This window comes from Gobius niger (assembly GCF_951799975.1).
Source record: "Gobius niger genome assembly, chromosome: 7".
Lineage (NCBI taxonomy): Eukaryota > Metazoa > Chordata > Actinopteri > Gobiiformes > Gobiidae > Gobius > Gobius niger.
The window spans coordinates 31124173-31137531 of record NC_136858.1 but is presented as its reverse complement, the minus strand read 5'-3'; the positions used below and the strand labels follow the sequence as shown (position 1 = coordinate 31137531).

The window sequence follows — 13359 nt, the reverse complement described above, 5'->3', positions numbered from 1 at the left end:
AACGCGACAGAAGAGCAACAGAAATGGGACAAAAACGTAATGAAAAAGAGCAACAGAAAAGTGGCAATGAAAAGTATTCGTTTAAATGAGGTTTGTAGTTCTAAGCTTTCAAATGAGGCATTATACTTGCCCTATAGGCTGCAAGTTTTAAGATTTGGGTAAAGCTGACCGGGCAAAAAAGCACTTGGTTAAGGTGGGGGTTGAGATGCTTTCAAGGGCATCAGTGGCGCAGATGGTAGAGCGGGTCGTCTCATGATCGGAAGGTCGGGGGTTTGAATCCCGGCTCCTGCATGTGCAGACTGTCGTTGGGCAAGACACTTCACCCAATGCCTATGTGTGAGTGGTTGGAGGGACCGTTGGCACAGATGTGAGCAGCCTCGCTTCTGTCAGTCTACCCCAGGGGGAAACTCTGGCTAGAAGTGTAGCTTGCCACCATCAGCATGGAGTGAATGAACCCCTCCTCCCTTTTCGAGTGTGTCTGGGTGGTGCCCCTGCAGGAGTCCACTGCCCACATTTCAAAAAGTAAAAAATACAATGTAGCTCTGCATGACTTCCATTACAGGGAGGGATTTAAATTGGCAAATTATGGTGATTAATTTTATTGATGAATTATGTGGGTATGAAGAGAATGACGATAAGGTGGATATATAATCTCTTTTAAAAATAAAAATATTGCAACAAACATTCAAACCAGGTTGAAATTGGGTCTCACAGTCAATAGTACAAGTGTTTTGAGACCGTTTACAGTGAAAGGATGGAACATGGATACCTACAGCCTGAACTAAACAATTCTAAATTAAGTGCTGAAAGAGTTCGTAATCGGTGTCCTATTAGCAAAAGGTTTGGTAGAGGAGAAAAAACACAGACTGCACTAACGAAGTGTCTTAAAATAAAAAGTTACTGGGACTACGTTGTTATGGCCACAGTTCATTTTGGGGACAAACTGGCTCGTGCTGCAGCAGTCCGAGCGCCACTCCGTCGAGCTGCGCAAGTCTTCGGGCGGGTTCGGAGTCTGTTGATCGCCCATGCGCAGCGTCTCCGTCAGCGCCCAAATGTAGTTATGAGCAAAGCGCAAAGTCTCGATCTTGGTCAGCTTCGTGTCTTCGGGCAGCGCCGGCAAGATGCTCCTGAGCGCGTCCAGAGCCGAGTTGAGATTGTGCATCCGGTGTCGCTCCCTGTCGTTGGCCTTGACCCTGCGCTTGCCTCTCTGCGCGTCCCTGCCCGGCCTGCGCTTCGGCTGCGTCTCCGTCGCGGCGCGGCTTTTCTTCTGACGCTCCAGACGCTCGCGGGATGAGTCCTTTTTGGACGTGAAGCGGCGCGTCGGGAACATGCTGCTGAACGTCACTGCGCTCTTGGGCTGGCGCACGTCGACGCATTGCACTTTCGGAGACATCCTTTAACAAATGAAAAACACAGGCGATATTAATGAGCAGGGGCGGACTGGGACTTAAAAACGGCCCTGGACTCTGACCAGTGTGGCCCCAATTAGCGTAAATGCGCACAGCACAAATACATATTGACATTACCCAAATCTAAAAGCTCCTCACTTTTTGTGGCTTTTTTCATTGCTTTGTTGCTGTGTTTTTGTCTCTTTTTTTGTTGTTGTTTTTTTGTCATGTTTTTGTTGTTTTTTGTCACGTTTATGCCACGTTTTGTTCCATTTTTTGTTGCTTTTACGGCACATTTTTGTTCCGTGTTCATCCTCGTTTTCGCTTTTCTGTTTTGGTGCTTTTCTTTTGAGCTTTTAGATTTGGGCAAAGCTCGGTTAAGGCGTAAAATTAGAGATTAAGGAGAAAATTGAGAGGCCAAACCAGTGGCCCTAGAGCCAGTGGCCCTTCTGTGCTCTTCCTGAATGGACATATGACCAGTCCGCCCCTGTTAATGAGCGTCAAATAGGCTCTGATCATTATTTGTCATTTTCATTTCTTTGTAGAGAAATCATACTTGACTGGCACGGGAAAACATCATCCCGTGCCAGTATGTTTTCCACACTAGGAGGAACAGCTGATACCCTTGAAAACAAGGTCACAATTCTCAAGGGGCGAGAAATAGCCCCTTTGTACCTCTTGACTCCCGCCTTAACCAAGTGCATTTTCTCCGGTTCATCTTTACCCAAAACAGCCTGTAGGCCAGATTAACGCCTCATTTGAAAGCTAAGACCTACAAAACTCATCTAAACTAATCCTTTTCCCCTCGCATTGTCGCTATATTGTCACTATTTATTGGGTTTGTTGACTTTTTTTTTTTTCAACAAACGTTCAGGTTTGGGTAAAGCCAAAGCCAAACTAGACAAAATGTGCTCGGTTCAGGTGGGGGTTAAAGGGTTAAAGACATTTCGATTTACAAATCCCCAATTCAAATGCTTTCACCTTTAAAACTTCACCAAAAAAAGTGTTAAAGGCGAAAGCTTCATAAAAAAAAAAACAAAGAGGCGGGATTAATGCAACTGAATGGAGCATCTTTAGCGCGTTATCCTAATGTTAAAACTGAATTCCTATCGATTCCTCGCCTACGTCTTTGTGCAGAACTTTTTTTTTGGTTTGTTTTCGTCAGCGTATACGTTCAGACCATGTATTCCAATAAAAGTTCAAAACAAATTGATGTTGGACTTACTTGTGGCAGGTGTGCTGAGGCTCTGGAGACACGAGTCTGTCCTCCTCGCGGTGCCTCAGGTGGACTTTATCTGCGCAGCTGACGGTGAGGGATCGAAGCGCATCCCTGTCATTTTATATGGCTTTTATCTTATCTCCCCAAAGCCCTGAATCAACAGCGACCGCGAGGGGACCAATCAGCGTCCAGTCCGCGCGTCTTTCTGCTGCTGGATGCTTCTCCTCTCGGGGCCACGCTCTCATTCATCCCCCCCGAGTCTGTCTTTTTTCTTTGTGTGTTCTTTGTGGTATACAGACGCGTACAGTGTCCAATAAAGGGCTAAATGCCGTGGATGTGTGGCAGGTGATGCACGGCAGGTTTTACTTTTGGCTTTCTAGATTAAAGATGTTTTTTTTTTTTTTTCCTCCGTATCCAAGAGCAGCTAGGAGTTTAAGGGGCTGCTCCCAATGGGGAACATGATGCAAGGTGAATGAAAGAAGAGTGGCATAAAATGAAATAAAAATAGCCTATATTATGATCCAAATTCTGTCCAAAAACATCCTATGTGAATTTCAACAGGGTCACGTCACAATAGGTACCCAACCTATTGTTCAATGGTTATATTGTACTGGTGATGAATAGCCTAAAATGTATGTAAGCAATAATTATATATATAAAAAAAAAAAAGACTTTCCCACAGATTTCACATAAAGAATGAATCCAACTCGACTTTCTTGAAAGAATGGGTCTCATGGGTCAATGGTCCTAATATTGCGCGTCTTTATTAATATTCTTGGCAGCTTTTAAACATCTACAATCACAAAGCTACTTTTTTTGTACCATAGCTGTTTGTAAACGAATAATAGCCTTGTTTGTTCATCATTCTACATCATTTCAACTCTTGACTTTTTAATCAGTATCATTATTTTTTATTATTAAAAAATATCATTTCCAGTAGCTAAACCGCGAACGCGCAAAAGCTCCACTGTCAGACACTTTTACGCACGAAGCCAGCTTTTAAAGGGAACGTGGGACGCCGAAAACCGCTGTGGGAAATGCGAGGGCTCAGGGTCCCATTGTGTGTGGAAACAATAAAAACTATATACCACTTGTCACGTGGGCACAAATGTGCGCGCTATGACATGTCCAAAACACGTCCAATTTGGCAACATCTCAATTGCGCATGGATGTGTGGATTATAATGAAACTTTTAAGGGGTTTAAACGTGACCAACGTTTGTGGAAAGTCAGTAGGCGCGTGTCAGTCGTGAGTGGGAGACAAGGGGCGTGTGACTGAGGCTAGACATGATTTACAATGACCCACTAATGTTCACAAAAAGCTCTCCTTAACTTTCTGTCTAAATATGTATATTGGGGCTCTGTCTGATAACCATATGGTTTCAATAAACTGAACAAATAAAGAGAGAGATACGAGATGAGGCTTGCAGTTATAAAAGGCAGGAAAAGACCAAAGTAAACTAAATATTACCACTTTACAAATAATCTGTGATGTCGGAGCCACGTGAAGATTTCGAGGACAGGTGTGAGCGTTGAGTTCGTCGCCCCTTAATATTATCAGCAGGCCGTATAGTGCCCTGCTTGTTATGCAAAGTGTGGGCAAACAGTTGCTGTGGAAATAGCAGATATCGAAGTAGACTTAAACGTGATTTAACAATATTTAACAATAAACTGAGCAAGCGCGACAGCAGGTGATACCTGCCTGCAGTCGCTGATTAATACTCCGTCCACTCTCCACTTTACAGTCCCCTTTGCTTATTTATTAAACCAAATCTATTTATTATTATTTTAGCAAACAGAGGTACCAGGTGGGGCTTTATTTTCGTCTTCAGCTTTTTTGTTTGAAGGACGTTTTGAAGGGGACAATCAAAGTCCAACAACTCGCTGACCAGATTGTTGTCATCCCAAACTGCACCTTTTCAATGTGCCCCCCTCCCTCCTCTCGTGCTCTCCGCCAAAGAGCTGTGGCGAAGGGGGAGAAGAAAGAGGAAACTTCTTCAAGAAAGGAAAAACATCTTTAAAACATTTAATTGCAACCCGGATGCCATATGTACACCTCTTGTGAAAGCCCTCAACAATGTGACTGGCTTTCACAAAGTATGGAGTGCGTCTTTGGAGACGTGTGCGCTTTTGGAGAGGTGCGCGCGTCGTGACCAGAATGACCCCGAGGACACTCTACACAAGAACTAATTCACTTTTAATGTGCTTCGGAGTTTCCTTTCACGAGCCACGCATTGTACGTCTCGCATGAGCTTTTGAAGGCAGTGTACACCAATTACAGTGGAATAGCTGTTCTTTACGTGACACAGTTCGTCCTTTTCTAAGGCTTGGACTCAGTCTGAGCTGCCTCTTTTCACTGCTGCAAAGTGTTTTATCTCCTCGGCACTTGTTTACCAGTTACACTGTCTTAATTAGCGCGCTTTGTTCATTTAACAAGATTAATTTGGAGTGTCTTATAGCGTGCCAAGAGGTTCTTCTTGGGCCTCGTCAAAACTGCAAAGTAAGCTTTTTAATTTAAGGCTATTTAGCGCTAAACATGTATCATATTTATCTGTTTTGTTTTGTTTTGTTAAAAAAAAAAAATGTTAGATTTAAATTAAGAAACTTTATCAGGCTTTGCTGAAATGCACGAGCCAAAGATCAGCTGACTGATCATTGACTATTCCTCAATGCTTATTTTCTCACCTTCACCGTGAGCCAATGGATGTTTGATTGTCAGATTAGATTACGTCACACACACAGGTAAACCCTTTAATGCAATAATTATGAGGCTGCAGACAACGGAGGCAGCGTGTCCAGAACAGTAACAGCGCCATCTGCTGTTTGCAGCGAATTTAGGACAGCATTTTTCTTGGAAGGTATCTGCTTAAAACATGTTTTTCTTTTTATTAATTTAGGTCTACTATTTTTATTTCTTCTGTAAAAATGAATTTGGAGAATGTTGATGTTTTTAGATATTGTGTTGTGTAGCCAACTTAATACTACATAAGTTGTGTTACTCTGATAAAAAAGTTATGTTGCCTCTCTGTGCCTTAACTATACCCGGGGGCATAGGGCTGGTGACCCCTTTGGGGCATCCCCAGTTGACTAGTCCTTGAGATTTTATATACCTTGACACACACGAACACACACTTTAAAAGCATGAATTTGTCATATAATAGGCCAAGCTCAATAGTATATATTTAAGCATAAATAACAAGTCACAGCGCCCCCTAGTGTGGCTATAAAAGGCAACGTGACTACCAACTCATGTGACAAACAGCCCCAGTCTCCCCACCTGACCCTGAAATGCTGAAGTATCTATTACAGGAGAGATGAAAAGTCAAGAAGAAATCATTATCACCAGGGTTTGAAGAGGGCAGTGTGTTAGGTCTGTGGCCAATAAAAAGAAAGGCTTTTAGAAATGGAATAGACTCAATCTATGTTTATATCCATCTATTCACCAAGTGTGCGCTGTTGTACAATATTATATAAGCCATATCTGATTGGTAGGCCTAGTGTCCACTAATCCTGGCCTAAAGACAGCCTGCTGGTTTTCAAAACCTGTTTTTTCCTCACACACAATATCTTTAAAATCATAAACTTTGACTTGAGCCACAGTCAGAGGCCAGTGTTGTGAGGACAGAGGAGAGCTGGTGTAGCTCGTTATTTTCCAGTAGAGGGCAGTGCTGTGCCAAAAAAAACCTCATGGCTCAACAGTAAAGGTACAGGAGGATCAGTCCAAAAATGTACACTTTTCTAACCTGTAAACTTTAACTTGTGCATGAAACACTTTTTAAATATTCAAATCCTTTGTAACCTGTCACGTACACACCAGGGCTGGCTTAGTGTGCAGGAACATCTGTGCAGAGTATGGACTGGAAACCCCAAGGTCAAAGTGGGAAACACCAGTATGACCTAGCCAAGATCCTGTGGGACTTTCAGATAAAGACGGACAAAATGGTAATGGCGAAGCAACTGGACATCGAGGTGGTGGACAAAGAGCAGAGGAAAGCTTACCAATCACTTGAATACCAAGTGATTGCAACATCAGGAAAAAGGAACATGAGAAACTAGAGAAATACCAGGTGCTCTGAGAAGAGCTGGAGAAAGCTTAAACGGTGAAGGCCTCAGTGGTGCCCATGGTCTTTGGAGCACTCCAGGCAGTAACCCCCATTCAAGACTATAACTCTGAGTAAAATCGAAGTGTGGAGTTCTCCATCTTCTTCTTGTAGTCTTCATCAAACTCTTCATTTTGAGCGACAGTGAAATAATTTTTCCAGTCACCAACCTTCCCTGTCAAAGAAGGAGCTGAATGCTACACAGAGCAATAAACATGAACAGTCGACATTTTATCATTGTTACCCTTTCTCATGAAGGTCGACTTTGTCCGATCAAATCCCGGAAACCTGGAGAGGTTGGTAAATGGATTTTCTTTCATCTCATCAAAGTGTACTTTGGCTGTGATTCTGTCCTTCTCCTCAGAGGAATGAGGCAAATTCAGAAAGCTGCAGAGTTTGTCTATTTCTAGCCTTGTGTCCTAAAAGGAAACATAATAACATCATAGTCATGTTCAGTCATAGTTCTTATGGGACATTACTGGAGGTCAAAACACTAACAAACACCATTGAAGGCTAGCAAGTGATTTTTTCTGCACTGTCACAGTCAAACAAAAGGCTGGGCTTCGATTTGATGATTTACATCATCTGAAAACAATTGATTAGGAAACACAAGTTAACTGATTTGTTGATTTGTATGAGACCATTCAAAAATAAAGCAGGTTGGTGTTATCTGTAGTAAGCGCACGTCATTTAATCACTCAACTTTTACATCATTGAGATTGACAAAACAAGAGCAAAGGGCACAGAGCCTGAAAAACATCCAGCATAAATAAATACCTTGACCATATCTTCGTAAAAGACGTAATGTAGGTTGGAGTAGGTCTCTTTCTTATTCCACCAGTTGCTGACGTGGTCGTACCAGGATCCAAACACCACTGCAATGAAAAAAATAATTACAAACTGTTTGTTATTCCCTCTTGCGCTGCCACTATATTTGGGTTGGGTGGTTTGTGCGGCCGAATGATACAAGGAGTTATCTTGTCAAAGATTAAACAATATTTCTATAACAATTGCAATGGCTGCGCCATTGCGATTGACTGAGGAAATGCGGGAAGCGAATGCAGAAATTGCATAAACTCTTCAAATTGCATAAACTGGTAAAATGCATAAAATGTCATGTTGCATAAACTCTATAAACTGCATAAAGTGGTAAAATGCATGAATGGGTTAATTTGCATAAATTATGTAAATTGCATAAACTCTTTAAAATTCATAAATCCTAAATGGCATAAACTCTTAAGTTGCATAAACGCTTTAAAATGCATAAACTGGTTAAATTCCATAATGTGGTTACTTTGCATAAATTGTTAATATTGCATAAACTTTTTAAATTCCATAAACTGGTCAAACTGTTGAAATGGCCTCAGTGCTTGATTGGCAGAAGCTGCACAAATGGCTGAAAGGCCTGGAGTCTCCCCATTGGCTGGATTCGCACATACACACCAATGCAAAAACTTCAAACTCCCGTATAAAAAAAATGGAAAACTGCAGAAGGCCAGTTTTTTCTCAAAACCCACAAGTTGCAGAAGCTGAACATGGACAAAGTGCAGATATTGCAGAAAATGCAGAAAAAAGTGCAGAAAAGCATGGATTTGCGGAAGCCCCATTATAAGTCAATGGGAAAAATCTCTGACATTTCGGCCGATTGCGGAAAAAACGTAAGTTGCAGAAGTCCCAAACGTAAGAGCAGGATTCTCCTCAACATGCAGAACGTTTTGATGCATAACTTGCATAAATTGCACAAAGCATGAAAGTGCTGAAAGCTGGCGAAAATCGGGAAAAAGATGGAAGAGGAATAATAATAAAGAACATGAAAACCAATAATTCCGCAGTCAATCAAATAGAACACCACAAGGGTCTGGAGCATTATGCCTTTGTATGGTCTCCCAGTGCTAGTAAGTGCTACATCAAGGAGAGAGATGTCGCCCAATGTGGCCAACTGGCACCCCACCCTGGAGCCAGGCCTGTGGTATAGCGTAGCGTATACGAACGTCTGGTTGTTCGGCCTTTGCCCAGGGCCCCGGCCAGACCTATCCAGATCTCATCATGGAGTCCTGAGTGCCTTAAGTCTCTGGATGTTGTCGGACTGTCTGGGCTGACACGTGTGTGTAAAATCGTATAGCGGTCAGGGACAGTGCCTCTGGATTGACAGACCAGGGTGGGGGTCCATCTGTTTGAGAAGAGCGACCACAGAGTGTGTTGCAACTACAGGGAAAATATACTCCTCAGCCTCCCGGAAAAGTCTACTCCAGGGTGCAGGAACAGTGTGGTTTTTGTCCCAGTCACAGCACTCTACCAGCTCTATACCCACACTTAAGTGCTCGAGGGTTCATGGGAGTTCGCCATACCAGTCACATGTGCGTTGTGGATTTGGAGAAGGCGTGTGACCGTGTCCCTCGTGGGGGATACTCAGGAAGTATGGGGTCCAGGGCCCTCTGTTAAGGGTTGTCCGTTCCTTGTATTACTACAGCAGTCCTACTTCTGCACTGATCCTATGCATTCATGTTGTGATATATTTTCTACCAGTCACAGAGGTTGCATTCTCCATCACGTTGACATCAAGTCACATTTGGAGACGCACTTGCATTCTGTCTCCGTACTTGCAGCTTCTGCAGGCTCACTGACTGACGGGTACGTAATGCAGATGGAAGGAGTTCACGGACATGAATTAGCCATTAGTCAGACCTGTTCCAAGTGCATGTTTCTCTCCGCCAGTGCTGACAACTGCTTTGTCACCGGTTCTGTTCATCACCAGGGGCCGGAGGGTGTCCAATTTGGGAACCATAGGATATCATCTCAGTTGTTAGCAGATGATGTTATTCTGTTGGCTTCATCAAATCAGGCCCTTCAGCGTGTAGCCGAAGTTAAATTATCTCTGGACTGAGGGACAAATGGCGCCTGAGATTGACCGACGGATTGGTGCAGCTTCGGCAGTGATGCAGATGCTGTATTTGACTGTTGTGAAAAGTGACTTTAGATGAAATGCAAAGCTCTCGATTTACCGGTCGATGCACATTCCTATCCTCACTTACAGTCATGGCACTTCCCCGGGGGACCATGTCTCTGCTGGGAATGCCTCGAGATCGCCCAGAAGAACTGGGGGAAGTGTGCGACTGTGCGTGGATAGGGAAGTCACTAAGCAGAGGCTCAGATTGCTATCTGCGCGACCCAGCCTGGATTCTACATTTCCATGTCTCCTGATGATTCCAGGCCAGTGGATGCACTTTTTAACTGCATTTTAGATATCGAATCCTGGATTAGCAGAACATGTTCTCCAGCTTAACCAGGACAAAGTTTTAGTCATCAGTTCTGTGGAGAAACGTTTATCAGAACATAGCCAGAGTTTACCCCATTCTCTCGCGGGCCAACACTGTAACGTTGATGCATGCTTTTATCATATCGACTACTGTAATGTCCTGCTTTCTGTTCTTCCCAAAAAGAGTATCTCAGGTTTGCAACTTTTACAAAATTCTGCAGCTCGTGTCCTGACAAAGACCATGAGGCGGGACCACAATACACCGGTTTTAGAATCACTAAATAAAGTTGATTTGATATAGCCGGAGAAAATGGATGGATGCTACTCCACAACCTTCATTATGAATCAGTTTACTGCTCACATACTCTTGCCCTGTAGAAACCTGTGGAAGTAGCTTCTCCAGTCTTTTGGCACCGGGTGCAGCAGGATCATCTGGTCAAAGTGGAAGGAAGACACCAGGTTGTCCTTTGGGTTACGAGCCACGTACACAATCTACACAAAATGTGAAAATGGAGTCACAAAGAATTCTTGATGGGCACAGTTGTAAAAGATAATAGCACTAGGCCTACTTTTTCCTTGGAGCAGGCCTAGCGGAGCAGCAGTGGCTGAGTGGTTAGCACTCTTATTTCACAGTTAGAAGGTCCCTGGTTCGATCCCCGGTCGGGATATTTCTGTGTAGAGTTTGCATGTTCTGGATTGGACTTTCACCCAAAGCATTGGACCAATACCGTCCTACACAAAAGGTTCTACCTTACAATGTACGCAGACCAAACTTTGTGTTGCCTGATGGGACGCTGCCTGTGGCGGGGCAGTGCGGAGGTCGTGTTTTGTTCTGGCTGTACAAATGCTTGACATCCTGGACTATGGCTGTGTCACTCAGCATTGGTCTATGGGGGAATTTAAGGGGTACCTGACAAGCAATTTCAGAAACGAACAGTTTGTGATTTTCCATTTTGCTAGGACCTCCCTTTTTAATTTTTTAACTCTTCCAACGGTCTTATGGCCACGGAATCCAAATTTGTATTTTAACACTTGTTTCCTTTATTGTATTTTTTGGTTGTAATTAATAAAGAAATGTATGTATGAAAAAAATAATAAAATAAAAGGTTCCTGTAGGTTTCTAGGCACTCCGGTTTCCCCTACCTCCAAAAACCCGCTGGTCAGGTTGGCTCGTAGCGGCTCAGGACTAAGCCAACATCTGATCTACGCAATTTCGTTCTGCAATTGTATAATGACAATAAAGTTCTCCATCTTCTTTATAATTCAGGCACTGTCCCAGAAAGTGTACTCAACCAGGCTACGTTTTGGATCCCCTCAGGATCAGTGTTTATATTTCCAGAACTAAGAGTTATATAAACAGATCAGCAAAGGCACAGTGTCTTTATTGTGGAACATGTCCTTGACTTTCTTGACATGACATTTAAACCAAATTTGGATGCCAATGGATTCCATGAATTTATAGTTAGTTTGAGCTAGGCCCAATTTGTTAAAGTGACATGCAAACGACCACACTAAAGATATAGTAGATGAAGGATATAAGAAAAACAAGTTAGTAAAGTTTATTTTGAAAACGCTTTTCACAGCAGGTCGGAGTGTGCCCAGAGAAGTACGTGCTCAAAAAGTCCTGGATGTACTTTGGGGTCTGACCATTTACGGCTGTTCACAAAATACTGTGTTTTAGGTGATGTAGGTGAAAGCGGATTGGCGCAGCATTCCCTAGAGGGGAAAAGTCTTTTATTCTGGCCATGAAGTTCTTTATTTCAATTAAAAGTACTTTGACGATGGGTTTGATCTAAATAAATAAATATATCAAAAACAACTCTCACTGGGCAAAGGGATGATGTAGAGTAGGGGGAAGTCAAAAGCAGGGAAGCCGGTGCTGGCTATGACTGAAGGACAAACCACAGCTTCAAACACCAAATCTCAAACCATGTCCAACAAAAACAGTTTAGCCAAATCGAGCAAAATGTTCTACAAAGCAACGAGACAATGTGAATTCAAACAACGCACCTTTTTATTTGAGCCACTGAGCGAGACATAAACAGCTACATTGCTCCGTATGTGACTGCAGCATTTAACCTTTTGAGGTGATTAAAATACACTTGTTTTTTCTACACCCAGTTGTCATGTGAGTGGTGTAACAAGCATGAAGGTAAACGTGTTAATAAATGCACAGATTATATTGACAAGTAGTACCTTGCAGTTCTGTTCCCAAAAGGTCTTTGGTATGAACTGAACAGGGAGGTGAGTCTTGATGAGTCGAGGAGAAGTGGACACCATGTTGGCATGTTGAACTCCCGTGAGGGTGAGCCCTGATCCAACTGCACCCAAGGCATTCTGGACTGATTTTGTCACTGGGATGGTTATCTCTAAAGTTGGAACCTTTGAACTTAATGGTAGAGACTGTTGACTTTCCGAAGATATTCCAAAACACAATAAATCAAGGATGTAGCTCATCCAGGTGTTTCCTAATGAGACAAACAAGAAGCTTAACTTAGTCTATACCCCTCTCTCTGCCTCAGGATGTAGAAACTTACCTGACTTGGGGTAGCTCGCTATCAGAATGTCATCAGGCTTGGCCTGGAATTTCTGAATGTTCTCCCAGTTGTCTGTGTAATAATGGACCATGTTGACCCCATGGAAGTCGAACATTTCAGGCCGAGTAATTTGTTCCTGGTTGATCCTGTGAGAACCGAAGAGCATAACTATAAGTTAAAAATTCTTTATACAAACGCTCACCTTTTCCACATCATGGAAGCGGCTCCACCCCTCCTGGAGCCGCCACCTTAATGTGGTGGAGGGGTTTGAGCACCTGAATGACCCTAGGAGCTCTGTTGTAGGGGGCTTCATGCCCCTGGTAGGGTCTCCCATGGCAAACAGGTCCTAGGTGACGGGTCAGACAAAGAGTGGTTCAGAAGCCCCTTTATGAGAGACCAACAAACCTGTTTAATCGTGAGGCCGTCCTCCCGTGGACCCACCACCTGCAGGAGGAGCCATAAGGGGCTGGTGCAATGTGATTTGGGCAGCTCCACCGGCTGCATCCCATGACCCGGGAATAGACAAATGGAAGAAAATGGATGGATGGAATCTGCTCCAAACCAGTCGTCGTCTCTTTATCACCTTTGCTCTCATGAAGCTACAACCTCCAACCAAAAACCTGTCAAACTTTAACCAATATCTGTTTACCTACCTCGTGTGACTTATTTTCATTTTTGTTGCTTTGAGGCTTTCAGATTTTAATGCCATACAGTCACAACAAAACATTAACCTGTAAACCAAATTTGTTAAACAGTGCCCCTTTTTCTTCAGAAATTATATTCTAAATACATTTTTATGGCATTTTCTTAGGAAATATTAGGATTTTATGCAAATGAGAAGATTTACATTAAAATCTCCA

At 43.1% G+C, this 13359-nt stretch overlaps 1 protein-coding gene across 1 annotated transcript; it reads right to left on the bottom strand.

Annotated features, from left to right (window-relative positions):
- Positions 1-6761: 6761 nt before the first annotated feature.
- LOC306965982 (cytosolic sulfotransferase 1-like) lies at positions 6762-12718 on the bottom strand. The gene is made up of 7 exons (XM_079560606.1): positions 12702-12718; positions 12500-12645; positions 12159-12430; positions 10328-10454; positions 7484-7581; positions 6951-7125; positions 6762-6881 (listed from the first exon to the last, which is right to left on the bottom strand). The coding sequence occupies exons 1-7, from the start codon at positions 12713-12715 to the stop codon at positions 6769-6771; spliced, it is 945 nt and encodes a 314-aa protein (XP_079416732.1). The 5' UTR covers positions 12716-12718; the 3' UTR covers positions 6762-6768.
- Between the last annotated feature and the right edge of the window lie 641 nt (positions 12719-13359).

What these genes read in the sequence shown, in the direction of transcription:
- LOC306965982 (XM_079560606.1), bottom strand. An exon ending in AGCGAGCTACCCCAAGTCAG is followed by an intron (nt 12,431 to 12,499) that starts GTAAGTTTCTAC and finishes TTGTCTCATTAG; the next exon opens with GAAACACCTGGATGAGCTAC. An exon ending in CAGGTTTCTACAGGGCAAGA is followed by an intron (nt 7,582 to 10,327) that starts GTATGTGAGCAG and finishes TTTTCATTGCAG; the next exon opens with TGGTGTTTGGATCCTGGTAC.